Raw genomic sequence first — 22,273 nt, forward strand, 5'->3', positions numbered from 1 at the left:
CCTGATGATAAAGACGTTGTTGATACATATTTTGTTACTCAATACACAAAAAAACTGGAAAAAATTAACTTTTTTAAATTTTAATATAAGGGTACTTTCTACTAATTAATTACTATTTTAATATTTCTATTTGTACATTTTTTTATTGTCATTGATAATAAGTATATTGCTAAAACATTCCTGTTTATTCAATTTTTTGAAGTTTAATCTTGATTTTTATTATTGAAAACTTTATTTTATTCAGAAAATACATTTTTTATAATATTTTGTTATTAAATTTATTAGTATTGCTACTTATGAATTCCTTAACAATTTTCTAATTTTTATGGATTTTTTTAAACCTTGAACAACAACATTTTAACGTTAAAACTAATTACTTTTGTTATAATTTTAATAAGTACTTTTATTATGAAAGTGTTAATTAATGTGTAAAATGATAACAAATATTCATCATTTTGCTTACAATGCGCTTTTTCAAATTTAAAACTTTTTTCCATTTTTTACTTAAAAATTTTATCTCGTAAACTTGTCTCAGTTTTTTTTGTTAAAATCTCCAAAAAAAGTAAAAATAAATGTTTATAATAATTATGTTCTAAGTTTAATATAACATGTATTTGTTTGTAATTAATTATAATTTTTTATTGCCTTCTTGTGAAATATTGCCTTTAAGCTATTATTTTTGAGTTTTCTTACTAAACACTTTTATTTCAATATTTACTCAAAAAACTAACAAAAATTAGGATTTGTATAAATAATTAATGGGTTTTATAGGCATTAATAATTATTGAATTTTTCACAATTTTTGTTACAAAATATTAAATATTTAAGTATTTTAAACACAATTCCTGATGCCATTGATGACTTCTCCATTTACCCCTAAGAATGCTAGAAACCTTAACGAAACAATACTATTAATTTAATTTCTATGAGAATATTTTTGATTTTAATTATTTAAAAATAATTTTTTTATACATTTACTCAAAAAGCGCCTTTTTTATATTATTCTATTATTGAGTGAATTAATATTGGTTTTTGCGAATTTTTTAATAATTTATTGATTTTTATAGAACATACTGTTCTCTTAATAGTGTGCATTTAAACAAAATTTTTAGCATTTGTTTTTTTGAAAGTAATTACTTTTGTAATAATTTTAATGTGTACTTTAATTATAAAAGAGTAAATTCATGTGTAGATTAATTTGTAAATTTCTTACTTTTTTCAATTTTTTGTTCTAGTCAAAACTACCCCCAAGAAAAGTAAACGTAAATTTTTAATTTAATACATTTGTAATTATTTAAAATCAATTATTATTCGTAATAACCATTTTTATATTTCGTATAAATTTTTGCTGATTTTTGTATGAAGTTATTCGCAAAAAAGCTAAAAAAGTATATTTTTTATGAATAATATTTTTTAATATATTTTTTATATTTGTCTTATTAATTTTGCACTTTTACAAAATATTAAATATTAAACACAATTTCTGAAGCACTTTTGTAATATTTATAATGTATATTATGATTAGTACAGTTTAATTAAAAACAATTTTCAAAAAATCTTTACACGAAAAGACCTAATCAAAAATGCGCCTTATATGATGAATTATTATTTTTAATAAACATTCATATATACCTTATTAATATTTCTGTCTATGTTTAGCTATAAAATATTAAATATTTAAGCAAAGTTTTCGTGAAATTAATTAATTTTCCATCTAGCTTTAATGACGACAAGGACGTTGCCGAAACGTTACCAATAATTTAAAGTATATTAACTTTTATAAATATTTTTTTTTGTACATTTATACAAAAAGGTGCCTAAATAAAAATTTGCCATACTGAAGTTATAAATTAAGAATAGTTACACTTTTTTTAAATGCTTAATTTTTAGTATTAAAAATGCTATAGACGTAAGTGTTGCATTAGTTCAAAATTAACTTTGTTTATGTGTATTTACTCAAAAAAAACATACATATTTGTACTTTTTTTAAATTAATAACATATTTTTAAATTGTATTTTTTTACATTTCCAAATTTTTCCATAATAAATGTAAATATTTTTTTAAGTTTAAAAAAGTAATTTACGTATAACTTTTAGTGTTATTGGTAACTTCTTCACCATCTAACCCTAATAATAATTTAGACGTGTCCGTTACAATTATTTAAACTTTTCCACTTTATTACTTATACTTTTACACATATTTACTATAAAACTAATCTTAAACGTTAAGTACGTCCAGCATTGAAGCACCAAAAAACTTGAAGTCAGCATCTCTTTTTTTGGATGTGGAAAAAGCATTCAACAGTGTCTAGCATAGGGAGATTCTATACAAATTAAATATTTTATCCTATTCTATATCCTATCCTTAGGATATATTAAATAAGATATCTTAAAAATATCATAGAATAAATAAAAATCCTTTAAGAATGTAGAAAACTATAAATTAAAAATCAATACCCAATACCCAGAAATCCCAGGAATTAAGTCCACAACAAGGAGTGCCATAAAGTTCACCTTGCATCATCATTTTTGTATAATGTATATATGGTACCACATAACTGAAAACATTGTAGATATGGAAGCAAATAAATATATCTAGCAGTTTGCCGATGATATGATAATTACACATGCAAAATGTTGTTCAGAAGCTTCAATATTATTCAACACCAAACTCAGCTTTAAGATACACTTTAAGGCCATAAGTAGTTAACAGAGCAAAGTATTTTCGAGCATAACCGCACAAAAACCATGGAATTAATAGCAGAACTGCTATAAACAATTTTAAATTAATTTGCAGACATATTTTAGAATATCGCCACACAATATTTGTTATTCTTAGACTATCTGCTCTAAAGGGCTTTAAAGCTGCAGAAACTTCAGCTGAATGAATGCAATCCATTAGAAACTTTCTTCAAGACCACACAACATAGTAGAGATGAGCGATATTCATATCACGGCGACCCGTGATTTCGAGATACCTGTTACCGTTCCAATAGTGTATATTGTCATGGAACGACTTCAAGCTAAATGCGTATGACGTATGAGTGATGACTGATATTTTTACAGCTTTTAACCACAGCCCGGCCAGTTGGCCCGTCACCAGGCGACTCCTTAAATGTAAATATTAAAAATACAGTGATCACGGTCATCGTTTAAAAGAATGGTGATTGCCGAATCACGGTCGCTAATCACGCCGCTCCTAATAAATCATCGGATAGCTCATCTCTACAACATAGAGATCCTACGTAGAATAAGAAATAACAAGCAGAAATTCCAGGCACAGATTTTCCCTTTTCACGACATTTGAGAAACTACAACAACTATGTTTAATCGCCTTTTGGGAAACTAATGAAACTCTTAAAAATAATAAAACTCATTATAAAACAATTCTATTATCACTTATATCATTTATTTTCTATTACACTCGTACACTTCTCATGAAAATTTCATTTAAGTCTTAAAAAGTCAATTCAACAATCTACAAGAGATTGATGTTAGCCTTTTGGTAGACGCATTTCAATGCGTTAAAGGCTTGCAGTTTCTTGTCGCTATTGGCGATTGCGCAGGCCTTGATCAGCTGTTTGGTCTTAGCTTCATCTCCCTTAAGGGCCTCCTTAAGCTTCTTTTCGATCACGTCCTTCTGGAGGACTCCCTGGGCATTTTGGAATCCAATTTTCTCAGTTATGCAGAGGATGTGCTCCTTCAGTTTGGGTTCGTCAGCAAAGTCTCCGGAACGGGCTCTTTGGAGAACGGCCTGGTCAACTTTGGACTTTTCCACGCATTGTTTGTAGTGTTGGGCCAGCAGCTCCTTTTGCTTATCAGTCAAAGATTTGACCTGGATGGTTATGGAATAATTAATATTAATTAGTTTAACACGTAATCAATCAAGGTTTGTGTACGTTTCCGATGACCCCTGGCGCGTCCTGTTTATTTTGAAACAGCCGAGTGTTCCATTAATTTTACTTAAGTGCCAGGAGGCCAACAAAGTTTTATATATCTGTTTACCCGAGATTCAGATTGCGTCCTTTTATCTTTTCTCGAGATGATGAATAGGAGTTATAAGGATAAACGAGAAAGTTCGGAATTAATCCAGGCAAAATAAATAAATGCTTTGGGATTTCCTACGAAACTTCAGGAGAAGTTTTCCGGTGCAATTTATGGGAATTGGTTGCGTCACCTAGGTTTATTTTTGATGTGTTTTGTAGAATAGAAAGGGACAAATAATAAGAAAGAGACTTGCAGAAATTGGTTATTGGAAAATATTGAAAAATGCATAATAAAATTGACTCGTACCGTATTCAAGAGATTTTATTGAAAAATTATTGTCGTGTGCATTATTGGCGCCCAACAGTTTCGTTTTTTTAAATTCCCTAACATTCTACTAAAACTTAAGATAGAATAAAGATGAAGGCTTTAAAATATTTAATTTCAGCGGTTCTTTTCAATCTTAATACCTATAGAGAACAAGGACAAGGATGTTCCTCTAAAAAAAAATTCCTTTAAATCAACTTAAAGCCTTAGAATCACTTTCAAATTAAGCGTATTCCAGGCACTGTAGCCTTTTCTTCTTAAGGATTAACTAGGGTTTTCTATAAATGAATATATCAAGAAGTCAAAAGAATATTTTTAAACACTTCATACTCTAATATTCGACGTTTAATTACAGGCATAAGAATAGACTTGAATGACACAAAAACGACCTTAACTACTTGGAACCAATAACGAAATACTTGCCTGGAAGAAATAAAATAGTGTCAATTGGAAACATTTCCAGAAAACCCTTTATTGGAATTTATAGATATTCTCGGATTAAGATTCTCGAATGTGACCACTCTATTTATATTGAAGGTCTTAGCAGAGTATTCAAATAGACTCCATTTACTTAATCCAAAATAAATTATGTTTTTTGTGCTAAAGTTCTGTACTTTTGTTTCTTCTGTCTGATTTTTATAATCTTTTTACTGTTTGACCCCATTATCCACTTTTACCTATTAGAGTTAGTATTTTATTTGCTTCTTGTAATTGTTAACATTTTGTGAATTTGTAATTTTTTTAACATAATATTTATTTCCCTTTGACTTTTTTCGCTTTTTTTGTTTTTTAGTTTGTACATTTCTTTTGTCACTTCATTCTCTGACAAAGTTTGTTAATTACATTTTGACCCAATAAATTGGTTTTATCTTTTTTTTTTTTTTTAAATTTAAAATATATAGGGTAGAAGTATATACAAAAATTTAATATGGAACAGAAATTCTTAAAAAATAAAAAAATTATTAATAAGTTAGATAATAACACTAACATAACAAATATAGAGTCTGTGGTATACCAATTGCAATATTAAAATGGGGAAACGTAAAAAATTATAAAATAAAAATTTTTAAGAAAGAGTAAAATATTGTAAATTACCTCAACGAAAGTAAAAAAGAAACTTTAATATTTACCTGCACAAGAGCAATAAGGAATACGGCTGCGAAAAACACCTTCATTTTAATTTAAAAAAATGTTCTTTTTTTTTGTTATTAAATTTGAATTGCTTCTATCGAAAGTTGCAAATTTACTGGACAACTTTTGCCAAGTTCGTCCCCTTTTTATACAAACCGATCTTAATTGAATAATATGGTCCACGTACATATCTTATTGTGTAAGGAGGTTTATTAGTTATTAAATTCATTTAAGCGGTAAAAACAGCCCAGTACCGGCGATACGGTGTTTTATATTAGGGTTCAATCTCCGGTTGTGTCTGGTTTTCATGTTAGGAAAATATAGAGAAAAGTTGTAAAACAACCACTTTGCATAGAGAATTATATAAAGTGGTATCAGACTGACGCAAAATGATATAAAAAAGAGACAAAGAGCTGTAGAGTGAATTCAAATTATTATAACATGAAAATATGTGTCCGTTGGGCGCCAAAATGTCCTAATTTTTCTCGATTTTCCAACTAAATCTCAATAATTATTATTTTTGTACGCCTTTAGAAGGTAAAGTTCAGCTAATAACTACCAATTTTATAAGAAATATTCAAATTAAACAGTTTTATAAATCATAGCAGCTTAAAAAGCTCTTATTACCTCTTTTATTAACATACAATTAACTTGAAAAATATGTTCCAATATACGATAATTGGGCACCCAGATTATAAAATAATCTTAAATTGGCCTAGGTTTGCCTCAAAAATACTCAGTTTTAACTATGAGCATAGAGACGGATATGTATGAGGAAAAACATTTTCTTTACAGGTTCTCATATAAAGTGGACAACGAATTTTTAAGAAAAATATATAAGTCTGTCAAGATTCGCTAAGTTTGTTCCGATATTCTTTAATTGTTATTTTATTATCAGGGTTTGAAATGTAGTGTAAACATTTTTGAAAATAAAGCAATTTTTATGCACTGGTAGTTATCATATCTTACCATATCATATCTTACGACCATCACCATGCTACCAATAAATCATTTTAAAGTATCATGCCCTATAGTTAATAACCGATATTTCGCTATTTTATTTGTGTTCTTTAAAAAATGATTCTACGTAAATTCGAGCGCATAGATCCTAAAAACGTTACAATTTATGAAGAAATTGAGAGAAAAGAGCAGTTTGAGGTAATTGCAAAACTACAAATCGATTTTTAATGCAGTCTTGGAATGTAAAATGACTACCCCCACAGTGGTACGAATAAAACAATCTAAACATATTAAGTAAATTTGTTGGGCGCCAATAATCTTATACTTTCATTAATTTTTTTCTGAAAAATTTCAATAATCCTGGTTGTGACATTACGTTACTCCCAAAAATGTATAAAATAATTTATTTGCTGCTGTTTTTACCCTCTTGGTTATTTGAGTGTATTTTTTTTAAAAGTACGTCACTGTAAAATATTATCCCAGGTCCTTGTAACATATTTAGATACAACACTAACGAAATTATTTGCAATTTTATTGTTGTTACTATGCTGTGACATTAATTTATGGGTTCCTTAAACTGTGTACGTATTTTATTGTAGATTAAACTGTTTACACATCTTTTGATTGGGTAGTTTAGCTATGATAATTTGACTATATAGAACCACTTTGGAAACCACTTTTCCGAATGTATAAAGTTAACACGCATTTAAATGTCATAAAAAATTTATATCTAGATAAGAAAGATATATCTATCTAGTTGTATTCTAATTTATTTTAGTATTATTTCATTATTTTCTTTTTGCTCATATGATTTGATGCTATTTGCGATAAAGTGTATAGACAGAACTGATCGCATGTTTTATTTTTGCTGTAGAGATTCAAATTCAAGCACTCTCGAGCATGCTCCTGTAAGACACCAAGTACGGGAAAGCATGCTTCCTAATAAACACATACCTCTTCAATAAGATCTATAATAACTTCTGCCTGTATTGCACTACAGCATTGCGGATAGTTAAACCAGAAGATTTTCAAGGAAGACTGAAGATCTTCTAATGAAATGATTTCAATTACCTGGAAGTAATCTTCACTTTGATTCTTCCAGTTAGTTGAAACAGAGAATGGACATTTAACGAAACCTTAAGAAGACTAAAGATTTTCTAATGAAGTGACTTCAACTGCCTGAAAGAAATCATCACTTTCATCCTTCCAAGTAGTTGAAATAGAGAATGGACTTTTAACGAAACCTTAAGAAGACTAAAGATATTACAATGAAGTGACTTCAACTGCCTGGAAGAAATCATTACTTTTATTCTTTCAGACAGTTAAAACAGAAAAGATACTGCCTTACAGAAGCATACTCGAGATGGTGTCTCACCAAGGAGTATTTGTCTCACCAGTGAAACCTCCAATTCTCCATCATAATTTGTCTAACAGTTTTGTTAAATTAATCCTGTACAAATTTTTATCTAATTTAATGGCATAGCTGACTATCAAGCATTAAATCTCATGCAAATAGATTTTTGTGTAAAAACTTTCATGAAGGTGGCGCCAAAAGTTGTTAAACCGTTCAGTTCGCCGTCCGACCGCTTCTACTTCTTTGCCAATATGAGACTGATTACTTATTTTAGTGTAAATACAATATTCTTTGAAAAAATAAATACTAACTACCCTACATTCAACAATAATTTCCCAGGTATTAATAATATGGTTTTCACTCTCGTAGGTTAACAAAAATCTCAAGTTTAGAATATAGTAATAATTTAAAATATCTATTAGCAACATACCTGTGAGCTTCCATATACTTTTTAGAGATCTTAAGTGCTTTCAAGCAATTCCTGTTATTAACAAATGTATCATCTTGCAGTATCTGTTTAGCTTGGAGGGATAGTGTAAAAAATCAAAATCAAACCAGATATCATAGCGTTTATTTTTTTTTTAATTTTTGTCAACGAAATTGCAAATATCACCCTGATTAATATGGTTATTTCTCAGGATCTTGGCATACCGATTAATAACGTCTTCTGCAATTGAAAATTTACAAGGGACTTTACGTAATCATACTATTGTGTTGTACATCGATCAGATCTTTATTGGAGTATGCGTCCACTATATGTGTACCATATCCGGATTTTCAAGAAAACCTTGAGAAAATTTTCTTTACACTTAAATTATATATGTTACCAGCCTTATATTGTATATTGGTAAAGAAGTAAAGGCGGTCGGACGAAGAATTGAACGGTTTGAAGACTTTTGGCGCCACTTATGTGAAGGCTTTTACATAAAAATTATTTATGTATTAAATGTTTTTTCTTGCGTAGCTTACTATATGCCATTAAATTAGATAGAAATTATTACAAAATTGATTTAACAAAATTGTTGAGTATTGCTGAGCTAGAAATGATCTGTCTCTATCCAAAATCCTAATTTTTTCCAAAGTACAGCTGAACAAATCGAAATTCAAGATGTATAACCTAGATTATTCAAATTTTTTGTAAAAAACATCGTACTAGTACTCCTAACATATATGGAAAACTTCCTGGTCTTGATTGGACTCAACTTTCCAAATCTTAAATAATCTGTACATCCAAAAGCAATGAACAAGTTCTTCAAAATGTATTAACCCCAAAAAAACCAAATTTGTAGTTAATACAGACTAACGAACTTCTTGATTGCATTTCCAAGGTTACGTGTAAATATTTTAGCACGTACGTCAGTCGTCCACACGCGACTCCACTTAAATATGGAAATATTTACTTTACTTTAACAAAATATGTTTTAGTTATAAGTGTGATTTAAAAATTCCGAAAGAGCCTTGACCTTTTTCACATGCCATTTTACTTCGAAGGACAAATAAAATATATAAACGAATCTGGAAAAACTAACATATTTATTAGAAACTTATAATTACAAAAACAACATAAAAAAAAATTTTAAAAAATAGCAAGGTGCTCCGGAGTGTTTTCATAATAACACTTGAACACCTCATAAGCCGTATCCTCGTTGGTGTCTAACTTCTTTAAGCAACGCTCGATCAGCATATCAGCTACTTCGGCACTGATGGCGGAGCTGAGTTTTTCTTTAATCACGTCAGCCTGGATATCTCCGGCATCGTTCTGGAAGCCGATTTTCGTGGACATACAGAAGGTGAACGCTTTTAGTTTGGCGTCATCTGCGAAGGAACCTCCACGTGCTTTTTTAATCAGTTCTGGATCTACTCCGGTGTCTTTCACGCATTCTTTACCATATACTTGCACTTTTGCTTTTTGTTCATCTGTTAGGCCAGCCTGAAACAACAAGATTTTTGTTTAAGAAAAAAGGATTGTTTAGAGCTAATGATTGAGAATTATCATGATATTTATACAACGGGTCATATACTATAGGAAATTTAAGATGTAAGGTATGCCAAGGATCTTCATCACATGAAGAATTAACGTAATATTTGTGAAAACGTAGAATTTAAGAAGACGCAGGTGATAATTGAGTCTAAATTTAAAATTGACCTATGTTGACTTGGCTTGTAGCTTAAAAATGACGAAAAGGGCTGGATAATGACAAAAAGGAACTCTAGAAGTACATATGGTAGAATGAACAAGTTATTTTTAATAAACAGGTGTACATGATTTTAATTTGTCCTAATCATCTCTTCATGAGAGATAAAGTTTGGAGTCATTGCTGTGGAAATTCCGTACTTGTATTTAAATAAAACAAGAAATAGATTAATTATCAGCATAGCATTTTTATGAAAATTAATTTTCAATGTGCCCAATTATACTAGTAAAAACTTTATGACCTTTCACATACCTGATGTGGTAAACTATAACCGGGAAGGAAATCCCTTATAGTATTATTAGTATTTTGTAGATCGGGCGACAAAAGGTCAATTTGGGATAGAACATATATTTAACTTTATTTCCAATAAATTTGCACTGTACAATATTTGGAATAGCATTAGTATTATTACTCTATCGAATCGTTGTTATTAGTAGCAGCATTTATTTATGTAATGGATCTGTTAAATGTAATAAGCAAAATAGTAATTTTAACACTTAGTTTGATAGGCATCCATTTCAAATAGTTTAAAAACTAAACTTGAAGTTAAGTGGCTTACATCCATTTAAGTTATGCACACTTTATAGGAAATCTAAATAGCAAGGGTTAATTTCCAATAAAAGAGTTTTAATAAAATTTTCAATAAAAGAATTTTACAATAAAGCAAGACAATGCAATATACTTATTTTATATGTATAAAAAAGCAGTGATCTGACGCTTTAAAATTATTTCAATAAAACACCGATTATGTTGTACTTCTTTCAATACTAAAAATGGTTTAAGATGATTTCTTAGTTCTACAACATTACTCTTAATAAGAAATAGTATTTAAGTATAGGAAGAAGGAAGAACAGAAAATAAGATTTGTCATAAGCCTAAAAATTGTTAAAATAACAGAAAATAGAAAATATAAATCAAAGTAATATTTATTTCAGTAATAAAGTAAATTTTGTTGAGTGTAGAAGTTGGTATACAAAAAAGTGATTTCAACTACCCCTAAGCTGCTTAGTTTATTTCAGTCTTTTCTAAAATTCTACGAATTCCATTGATATATTTTATATTCAAGTTTTGTTTTCCTTAACTTTTGCTCATCCAGCTTCATTAAAAGATGCTTAAAATATTTCCTTTGGCTTTGGTTAGTTTTAATAATATATTTCTAGCTCCTTCTTGCCTAGTTTTCCTTCGTTTTTAAGCTTTTAAAGCGTCTTCTTTGTTTTGAAAGGTGGCCTTTATTGGCCCCTTTTTACCAAGGCTTTTGGGACTTAATTTAAAAATCTGTGGCAAGGTCAAATTAATTTTGCTCTATAATTAATTAATTGTTTCTTTATAAACTATTAAGAAAGGAATCTTTGTTAGCACGTCTTTCCCTATCTTTCATTTCAACATCTACTTTTGATTGTTTTTCTTTTAATAGACATTTTATTATTTTGACTTTTTCCTCTAATATTTTCAATGGATCAGCACAAGAATTTTATTTTTTATGCTTGTGAACTCTCTCTTAAATGACTCATTTTTCCTGCGTCTTCTTTCCATAGATTCTTTTATGCTACCTACCTCTTCGTTTAGTTTAGCCAAGTTTCTTGCTTTTTCATTAGTTTGTTGCTAGGTTTTTGCAATTGCTTTTGAATCTCTGGTATCTTCTTAATCCTGTCTTTACAGCAGGGAAACAGATATAGTGTTATCCTTGATAAGCTCGGAATTATGCATATTTCTCTTGCAAGTGCTCCTATGTACAATAAACTAATGTACATTAGGAGCTAAGGGAAGCTATAAGGGTTAGCAGTATACAGGAAAAAAAATTAGTAAATAAACTTATATATTTTTAAGTTAATATATTTTTAACTAAAATTATATATTTTTCGATAATTTCTAAACAGTGATAATTTAAATTTTATTTTTTTTTCAAAAGACATCTTTAAAAACAAATATTAAAACGCTATTTAAAAATAAATTAAGAAATATTAAGCATAAACGAATATAAAATCAATAAAATTAAAAAATAATTTAAATATATCAATTGAAAACACAAGAACTTCAATTAAAAACTATACAAAGTATTCCATGTAGATAATATTATATAATTATAACTAAAGTAACTCGAAAAAATTCGATTTTTTATTGCTTATATCATTTATATTTATATTTCTTAAAATTTGGCAAAGATTCAAAAATATTTTAATATTTGATTTATTTAAATTTTTAGTAATTTTTTCAAGTTCCCATTGATATTATAGTTAAATTATAAAAGTATAATTATTCAATGCGAAGTATAATTAAGAATAATCAAGAATCAAGTATAATTAACAATTCATCGAACCAGTATTTTGCAAATAACAAAAATAATAGCATTTTAAATGAAATAAAAACTAACATACCACATCAAATAAACCCTCATCTAAAATCCAGTTTTGGTCCGGATTCGATTAAAAAAAAATTAAATAATTTTCAAATTGGACCGGACACATAGTTTACTTTGTTTAACAGGACCGGTAATAATTTAAAAATGTTGTTTGTTTTCTTTATTAGCTGTGATTCATCACACGATGATGCCGCCGTTCGCTGCTAATTGAAAAATCTTTTATAATTTGATAATTTGCCGCTTTAACTCAATTTAGTAGTAAATTATAATTAAAATGTTTACGTCTGTATTGAAGTTTGTGTAAGTAGATTTTATTTTGAGTAGGCATTTTTTAATATACGAAAAATGTATTCAGAAATACTGAAATATCGCTAATGGGTATTTAAAAATTCAGGCCGAGGGAATATTTAAAAATTCCGTTCACTAAAAGCTCTTTCGAATGTTTTAATAAAGCCAGGCGGAGTTTCCATAAAAGTATTTAAATTTTAAAAGTGGCTATTAAACAAAAAAAGTCTAGATAACTCAGTTATAATAATTAAAAGATTTTTTTTAAATTAGCTTTTAGGGCTTTAATGCAAACCCTAAGGGTAAATCCCTTAATCAAGTTTGGAATTAATAGGCAACCTAATATACCCTAATAAACTTAGTTTAGGTAGATTGTAATTCATCCCTTGAAAGCTTGACTAGCCGCTATTAAGGCCGTTTTAAACCATTGATAAATCCTGGGAATATATTTATTTTTTTTTAAATACAAAAATTAATTGTTTATTAAATAATTTTAATTAAACAATAATGTTAGTTTATAAAACAAAGACAGGCTTAAGAAAAAAAAGTATATTGTTTATATAATAACTAAACTTTCGTTTGCCTTAGAAAATATGATGACTCAACAACATTTATAAATAAGTTGTTTCATTGAGGTTCAGGCTGTTACTTCGGAATTATTATAATCTTGATAATTGTACATTTACTTTTTTAAACTTAGAAATTGTTGTGATTCGATTTTTAAAATGTCCGTATCAAAAAATGCGACTTAGATAATTATATTAATAGAAAAATCTCAATCTTTTACAGAAATTTTTTTAAAATATCCTTTTAATTAAAAAAAAAATTTAACTTTTATTTGAAAAGAATTAATTTATATTTTATATTTAGGTTTTTTTCTAATTTTTATAAATTTTTTTATTCTTATTACGCTTTTTAATATATATTTTTTTTTAAGTCTAAAGTAAGTGAAACGTGTAGTAAAGTTTCATAACTTTATAATTTAAGTAATATAAGCTTAAAATCAACTTGATGTTCAAGTTTTCTCTTAATAATTTTTTAATCTATATTTTCCTATTTATTTATTATTTGTATCATTATTTTTGCTAATATTAAAGGTCTTTTTTCATAACAAAAATAGAAAAATTAAAAAATGTATACGAATGGTATATTAAAAAATATTTAACAAAAAAACAATGATACAATAAAAAGCAAATAGTTTTAAAAATGTAAAACTATTTTAAAATATAGAAATTATTTCAATTTGAGAAAACTCATTAAAAACAAGTTTTGTTTAATTTTTATTAAGAAAAATTTAATTTATTGAACAAAAATTTGAGATAAATTGCTTTTAACTTCAGGTAGAAAGAAAGATATTTTACTAATAAAATATACTTTAATTAACAAATTAATTATTTAAAAATTATATTTTTAATTTTTTTCCTTTTATATGCTCTGCTTTTATATTACGAATTTTTTCATGTTTTCATAAATTTAAAATAATATTTTAATTTTTTATATTTGTAATATTTTCTTATATATTTTTTTGAATAATGAAATGTAAAAAATGTGATAAATAAAAGCGATTTATTTATTGAAATTATAGACAATATAAGAGGTAAATAATCAAAAAATATAGATTAAAAAAAAAAAACTATTTAACAAAAAAATTTTTTAGGATAGTCTATTTGTATTTATTCATTGAGATGAAAATTTAAGAAATTATTAAATCAATGTGTAAATAAATGCGTGTTTAATAAATTATGACAAAATACATAATACACAGCTGATGTTTTACAGTCTCAGTTAGAATATGCTATATCTGTATAATTTCTAAATTTATTTAAAAAAAAAATTAAACAGCGTATAAGATAAAAACAAATATTAACAAATCAAGTATTCTAAGAAAAAATCAAAGAACAGTAATTAACGACGTAATTATTTTTAATTTCTTTTTTATTCAAAATATAAAAACAGTATTTAAAAGAAATTGATTTTGGGTTATGCCTCAATTAATGGAATTTGTATTTTACTTTATGTTTTATTTTCAGATTTTTTTTAGCCTAATTTAAAAATCTATTTTTTGTATTTTTATTACGCGTATACATTTTTAATTTTTTAGTTGTAATGTAAGAGACACGTGAAGTTATTAAATGATTTATTAGTAATTTAAAAGCTAAACTTTAATTGTTTTTCCTTGTGCATAATCCTATAACCTTGTTTACAATTCAACCATGATTGCTTTTATTTTTTTTTATATTTTTTAATTTCTATATTATCTTATTTAATATATAACAAGTTGTATGTAATAAATAAAGATTTACAGGTTTATTTTGGCTAATCTTAGAAGTTTTGTGTATTTTCTTTCATGATTAAAATACAATAATTAGACGCTCAACTTCATCAAAAAGATGAAAATAAAAAAAAATTAAGCCTCATATATTTAATTGGCAGATTAAATATAAAAAGAATCAATTAATAAAATTGATTCATTAAAACAATTTACAGGCAACAATTGATAAATAATAAAAAATTATAAATTACAAAAAAACTTACTTAATATGCTAAAAACCCGTTAAGTTTAGGCTACTTTGATTTTTTATTGTGATGAAAATACAAACAGCAAAAAATCAATATTTAAATAAAAATTTAAATAACTAAATATGACAAAATTTAAAGTGTATTTTGTTACAAAATTTAAAGGTCTAATGGGAATAGGATATTCCTACCGAACCAGTTGATGTATTAGTAAAAATATATACTTTTTAAATAAAAGATCTTTTAAAAATAACATCAACAATATGATAATCAAAAAAAAATCCCCAAAACCGTTTTAAACTCGTTCAGTTTATCGTCCGAATACATTTTCAATACTAATCAAAATGGACGAACTAGCACGGAAATGCATTTCAAAATAATGCATCGTTTATCTCTTTGTTCTCGAAAATTGAACGTTTTCCGAACCGCACTTATAATATAGACCGGAGCCAAATCCGGAATTCTAATATACATTTATGGATATTGCAACATCAGTTTTAATATTTAGGGTATTCCTGTTTAAATAGCAGGGTAAATAATGCATTTACTCAACAATGCTTCTGTTTGATTTATTTCAATGCTTTTTGATGAATATTTCAAAATTATAATGTTTTTCAAAAAGGCAGAAACGGTCCTTTCATTTTATTTGCTATATATTTTCGCGAATTTCAACCAAAATTCAGCTGGAATTATAAAGGCTTTAGGTACAAATATACGAGTTACATAAATAATTAAACTTACACTTTTGCAAGCAACTACAGCCACCAAAACAAACACTACAATACCCTTCATTTTTGATGATGATGATGATCTGCAGGCGAATAATTGCAGAATGATTCTTGTAAAATTAAAAATGAAGCTTATATACAAGTTCCGAAGTCATTTTTTAAATCGGTCGACGTTAGTTCCACCCATTTGCATAATAATAATAATGGTAAAAGGAATACAGAAAAAAGCGAACCTTGAACCTCCAAGGAAGAATACTAACAGCCATTTATTTGCTGTTAGAATTAATAAGTTTTAGTTTGGACTTTAAACCTGCTTTAAATGAGATTAAGATCACGATTTTGTTACGATAGTGTTAATTGGTTTGATTTGATGGATGTGCTAGTGCAAAGTCTACGGTTTATTTTTTTATACAGGGTGATTATGGTTTTATTTTTTAATAATGAATATTTGTGTTTGAGTGTTGACTATATTTTATTAAAAACTAATTTGTTGTACGGGTTTAAATAAAATAAGAAAAAAATTCTTTTGGCCCTCTTTGTATTTCTTCAATTATACATTGGTTTCATAAGTTTTTGCTGAATTAAATTATAATTTTATTTTTTATATTTGTATAATTTTACATTTTGACTTAAAAGAGGCTTCTTGTGGCATTCTAAAAATTTTAAATATAATCCCTGTATATTGAGAATAGTCAAATAAAAATATATTTCTTTATTTTATTTTTTTCAAGGATTACTAATATTCCTTAAACGTTTATACTTACTTTTGAATAATCCTGCTTATCTACAAAAATATCAAATAGAAATATATAAATTCTATATACTAGCCGATTATGCCTTAAGGCTTAACTATAAAAAATGTAATAAGTAATTTAGAGCAAAAACTAAAATTTAAAAGAAAAAGATAGTAAATAAATAAAAAAATATCACTTTCTTACACAAATACATTTAAATTTAAAAAATATAAAAATTTGAAGAAAAACAAAAAAATGTTTTTAAATTTACAGATGACTTTATATGAATCTCATGAAAAAAAGAAATGAAAATTATAAAATTTCTGCTAAATTTCACTACCAAAATTGGTAATTTAGTATTAAAATTTATACTAAAAAAATTTGATTACAAACCCTTAATAAAAAACGAATAATTAAAAATAAAATCAAATATCTAATAAAAATAAATATCTATAAGATGTGTGTTTACTAAGAAAAATAAAAAATAGGTTTTTGATCTAAAATTTAATTATTTTTTATGTTTGTTTTATTTTTAAATATTTTGCGATTTAAAAAAAATTAATAATTTTTTAGGATTTTTTTTAATTTTTTTTATTCAATTGTATAATTAAAAATTTGTTTGATATATTTGTTATTAATATATATCTATTCTTATTTAAACCAAAAAATAAATAATAAATACGTATGGCCAAACCCAACGAACAATTTTCTGAAAACTAAATTTAATAGAAATTTTTATAAGAAAAATAATTAAAAACAAAAAGTTTTTAAAATTAGTCTTATTCTTCTATTTAATTTCTACCTCTTATTTTCATATTTCCTACAAAATTTGCTTACAAAATGTTAAAATCTAAAATTAGCATAAAATGAAAATGTTTGTTACGTTTGTTTTATTTTTTTTTATTTTAAAATACCCTCCTAATTTAAAAAAGAATTTATTGAATAATTGTCCAAAATTTTTGTTCAATCAATTTGTCAATTAAAAATATCGTTTGATCTATTTATATTTAATATATACCGATTCTTATTAAAATCAGAAAGTAAATAACTATACATAACCTCAAAAACTTGCTACAAACCGAACTTTGATGAATTTAATCGACATTTTTATAAAGCTTAAAAAAACTAATATAACAATTAAAATAGTCTAATTCTTTAATTTAATTTCCACTTTTTATTTTTATATTTCTTACCAAAATTGCTAATTTGATATTAAAATTCATGCAAATAAAGAAATCAAGTGTAAGATATAAACAAATTTATAATAATTCCATGCGCTATCTCTTATTCTACCATAGCGTATTGCGAATCGTTGTCGTCTAAAATAGTATCTAACATCAAACGTCGTTAAAACAATTCAATAAATTTTATGATAATAACCAATTTTAAGTTTATTAATAATACATAAATATTTTTTTATATCTATTGTGTCTTTTTGCTATTCTGGTCAATTATACAGAACATGTAAGAGACAATGGAAAAATAATTTCATTGTAAAATAACACGTCATGGAAGTTAGCAACAGAATCAAATTTTTACAGTCACCCAAATAAGTTCTGCCGGCAAATATTTTTTTCCATATTTTCGATTTTAAACTTCTACAATAAAGTTGAGAGAAAAACCATAAATACATATAGAGAAAATAGGTGCAAGATTTGATTTTTTATAGTATAAAATAATAAATAATTAATAAAATCACAGTAAAAATTAAACATTTTATTACACCTTCAAACTCGGTTTATAGATAAAGGAATATAAATTAAACTATATATATATATATATATATATATATCAAAGACATACGTTTTTTAAGGGATGCAGAGGTGTAATTATCCTCTAAACAATTTAAAAAATCATAGCATTGGTAGTAATTTTTTCACACCTACAAACTCGGTGTGCAAATAAAAAATTATAAATTACACCATACATCTCAATGACAAATTTTTCTAAAAGATAAAGGAGTGCAAACTACCCTAAATAGTTTGAAAAATCTTATTTTATAATCTTTTATTTACACACCGAGTTTGAAGGTGTAACAAAATTTTTAACAATTACTGTGATTTTTTAAATTATTTATTATTTTCCAAATATTTATCTTTTACGCTGCAAACAAATCAAATTTTAGAACCCTTTTGCTCTATATGTAATTCTATTTTTTCTCTTAACAATATTTTAGAAAATTCAAATCAAATTTAATTCTTAAATATGGAAAAAATATATTGCAGCAGAACTTAGCTGGAAGACTGTAAAATTTTATTTTCGTTTCCGATTCTATTGTTAGCTTCTATAAAGTAAAATAACCTCTAAAAAATAGTTAAATAAAATATACAGGGTGTCCCAATAGTCAACGATAAGCCGATAAAGGGCAATAAACCAGGTGCTCAGGGATTCAAAAAAAATACTAAAAAAAATCTCTCTTGAGTACTTTTAAAATTATAGGCATTCATAGAAAAACTGAAAAAAATTGACACCCCCTGTTGACCTTTTTAGTACTGTGGCTGCAAATTTTCGAATTTCTTAACAATTTTTTTTAATGTAACCCTAAATAACCTTTCGATAAATTACAAAACTAAATTCAAACACAACTGTTCAAATTTTTTAAAAATTATCCGATTCTTGCGCAACTTGTGTTGAAAATTGTGTCTTTTGACCATCATTTCTCAAATTTAACTAACTGTCCTGGAAAAGAAAATTACTTAACTGCTTGGCAAGTGATTTCAAAAGTTGGCGTATCTAATCTAGATCTCAAAATGGTAACATACTTGCTAGATTATTTCTTCAATAGGTGTGTATTTTTTATTTTTTTTCGTACGTAGTCAAATGTACGCCGCTACTCTAAGCTAAGTTAATTTTACAATCTAAATAATATATATAAGGAAACATGCAAAAAAATTTCATACTTAGATAAATTATATACTAGATGACGAAAAGCTTCTTAATAAATTAAATAACGATATTTAATAATTGAATATTCTGTTAAAGGTTTTATCAGAAAATATGATATGGTACAAATAAACTCAGCAAACATTAAATTTTTTAGGAATATTTTATATATAACCAATATATTGCCTAAAAGTGATAAATAATAAAACTTGAAAAAACTTTTAATAATAATTAAATTTTACATTAAAAACTTGTTGCAAAAAGGACTTTTTTTACATACCTTAGCCAACGCTATAGCTCCCAATACAACAAATCCAATAATTAACTTATTCATTTTGAAATAATACTATATTATTCTTAACCATATGTTTAAACAAAATAATATACCTTAAGTGAGAAAAATCACCTTTTATACGAATGTTGTTATTCTCATACACCATTTAAACCCCCCACCATAAGTATCAAAAATCACCCATCAGTCGAGTTTTCCTTGACCATGTTACTGAATGATATAATTTTCACCTGACCGTGGTATAATTTAATACCAATTACTCATTTTTAATTTTGTTAGTAAATAAATCTTAATTAACGAAAATTATTTTAAGATTTTTAAGCTTTGCCGCCTGTTTAATTGACACTTTTTTATTTAATTTTTCTAAAGTTTATCCACACGAAAATCCCTTTTATAACACAAAGTTTGTGAGCTATAAACCCCAGAAAAATACGAACTAAAAGGATTAAATTGCTACAACATCCCCGTCCATTTAATTTCCTTTTAGTAAAACCCTATTCGATTAATTTAACCAGAAGACAAAGGGAATACATAAAGTGGAGATTTCAGTGGATTTTAACTTTTAAATAAAATAATAGGGAACAAAGAGGAACTTTTTTTTTAATTTTCTCCTTATAGTTTGTAGGTTGGAATACAAATGATAAATGACAAAATGAATTTTTAACTAGAATAAAATATATAAAAGAACACTAAATTAGTCTTTAGCATTTAGTCCAATTATTTCTACAAAAGATACGATAAAATCACTTAAATATAAAAACTGTTTTATATAAAATAAATAGATTAAGTTGCAATCAATTTCAAGCAAATGCATTAATTACAATATTTCTATTTCGAAATGTCATATATAATCATAATTGAGTCGATTAAATTGACAAATGAAATCATTTACTATAAAAAAAAACAGATAAAATTAATTATAAATAGAATAAGGATGTTTTTTATACGGAGATCATGACAGTGCAAAATTAATTATTAGCCATTAGATTTCTTTATTGGTTTTAAAAATACAAAAATTATAATAGAAAAGAAAAAAAATCATCTGTGATAAAAATATAGCTGTAGTGAGCAGTATAATTTAATTATTATTAAACAAATGATTTACAAACTATTTAATTAACATATGTCACGAGAATTAATAAATTTTTATATAAATATATAATAATTATAAAATATAATATTTTTCTGAGGGCTTAGTGTAAAAATAAGAAAAAAAATAGTATTTAGATTTGTAAAAAATTAAAATCTATAGATGGCTATTTCCGTTTTTCATTAAATGTATAATTTTAAGAAAACTTAAATCGCCTCTCGTCTGTCAACCACATGGTAAAAGAGAACAGGAATAAATTAAATCCTTGGTCTTTGAACTATTATTTTAATAATTAATTAATTTACTTAAACAGCAAAATATGACTCATTAAAGGAAATTACATATATTAATTTGTACCCGCATAAAAAAAAAGATAAAACGGACGTTATTAAAACGAGAGGATAATTATTATTTTCTATTAAAAAAAAATCCGTTTACTCACTTGTACATCCATTAATTATCGTGTGTTTCTCCATAAGAACAATAAAATTGGCTTGCGGTTAGCATTGAATGAAAGATTTAATTTTGTTTTTAACCTAACTGTTATTATGTAATTTTCTAAGGTGTTTTGCTAAATTATTTTAAAAATTAATAGCTTTAATAATTTGTTCAAGCTAATAAATCAGTGGGCAAAGTTTCTAAATTAAGTGATTTATTTAATTAAATAAAACTAGGCATTAAAGCTTATAGTACATCACTGTATTTATAGTGATGAAACCTGGATAATTGGTGACAAATTATTTATTGTCATAATTACTTAACTAAAATTTCATGATCTTAACGAGAAAAGTTCAGTTTTTGTTCTTATATTACGATCTCAGGATGGTAATTAAATTACGTTTTTCCTACGTAAATGGAAAAATTATGTCAGAAAAACACTAGGTAATAACATGTTTAGAGTGGACTGTGATAATATCGTTATATTATATTAATAGCTAAGATGTTTTTAAACGAGCGTAAATAGTTTTAAAATATAGTTGTATATTTTTTACCAGTATGTAATTAAAATTATATGAAAATCTATTTGAATTTATTCAAAAACAATATTATTTGTATAACTCAATATATAGTCCATTCAAGATGAAAGGAACAAATTCATTTAAGATTGAGGTGTTTTTTTCTTCTTTTGTTTTTCAAACACGTCGATTAGCATTGTCACTTGCGAGTTTTATGCAATACAAATTTTCTTATATAGGGTTCCTCAAGTAGAAACTATGGAAAATATGGCGTCAGCATTTTTTTTTAAATGGAACAACCTAGGTATAATGACAATTTAAAGCCTAAAGTCAGAGGCTTGTCAAATTTGACATAATAGACTAACGAAACTACAATAAAAAAATATATAAAATATTTTTTGCAACTGATGTTCAATTTATTGTCAATTTACGTGAATGCATTGTTGACGTCGGTAAATAACTTCCAATTGCACTTTTG

The 22,273-nt window shown here is 26.0% G+C and overlaps 2 protein-coding genes across 3 annotated transcripts in view; one reads left to right on the forward strand and one right to left on the reverse strand.

Moving 5' to 3' along the window:
* Positions 1-22,273, forward strand: part of LOC126742963 (calbindin-32) — a 136,226-nt gene that overhangs the window by 45,584 nt on the left and 68,369 nt on the right. The window lies entirely within an intron of this gene.
* Positions 3,388-19,905, reverse strand: LOC126743301 (uncharacterized). The gene is made up of 3 exons (XM_050450331.1): positions 19,738-19,905; positions 9,345-9,686; positions 3,388-3,835 (listed from the first exon to the last, which is right to left on the reverse strand). Exons 1-3 carry the CDS (start codon positions 19,789-19,791, stop codon positions 3,479-3,481), a joined length of 753 nt encoding a protein of 250 aa, XP_050306288.1. The 5' UTR covers positions 19,792-19,905; the 3' UTR covers positions 3,388-3,478.

The sequence above is a fragment of the Anthonomus grandis genome, chromosome 12 (assembly GCF_022605725.1).
Source record: "Anthonomus grandis grandis chromosome 12, icAntGran1.3, whole genome shotgun sequence".
Lineage (NCBI taxonomy): Eukaryota > Metazoa > Arthropoda > Insecta > Coleoptera > Curculionidae > Anthonomus > Anthonomus grandis.

Bases quoted from the DNA above. Each gene is read 5' to 3' on its own strand.
- LOC126743301 (XM_050450331.1), bottom strand. From the start codon at position 19,791: ATGAATAAGTTAATTATTGGATTTGTTGTATTGGGAGCTATAGCGTTG. The intron at 9,687-19,737 runs GTATGTAAAAAA...TTGTTGTTTCAG, and splicing joins GAGCTATAGCGTTGGCTAAG to GCTGGCCTAACAGATGAACA. The intron at 3,836-9,344 runs GCTATTTTTTAA...ATAACCATCCAG, and splicing joins AAAACACTCCGGAGCACCTT to GTCAAATCTTTGACTGATAA.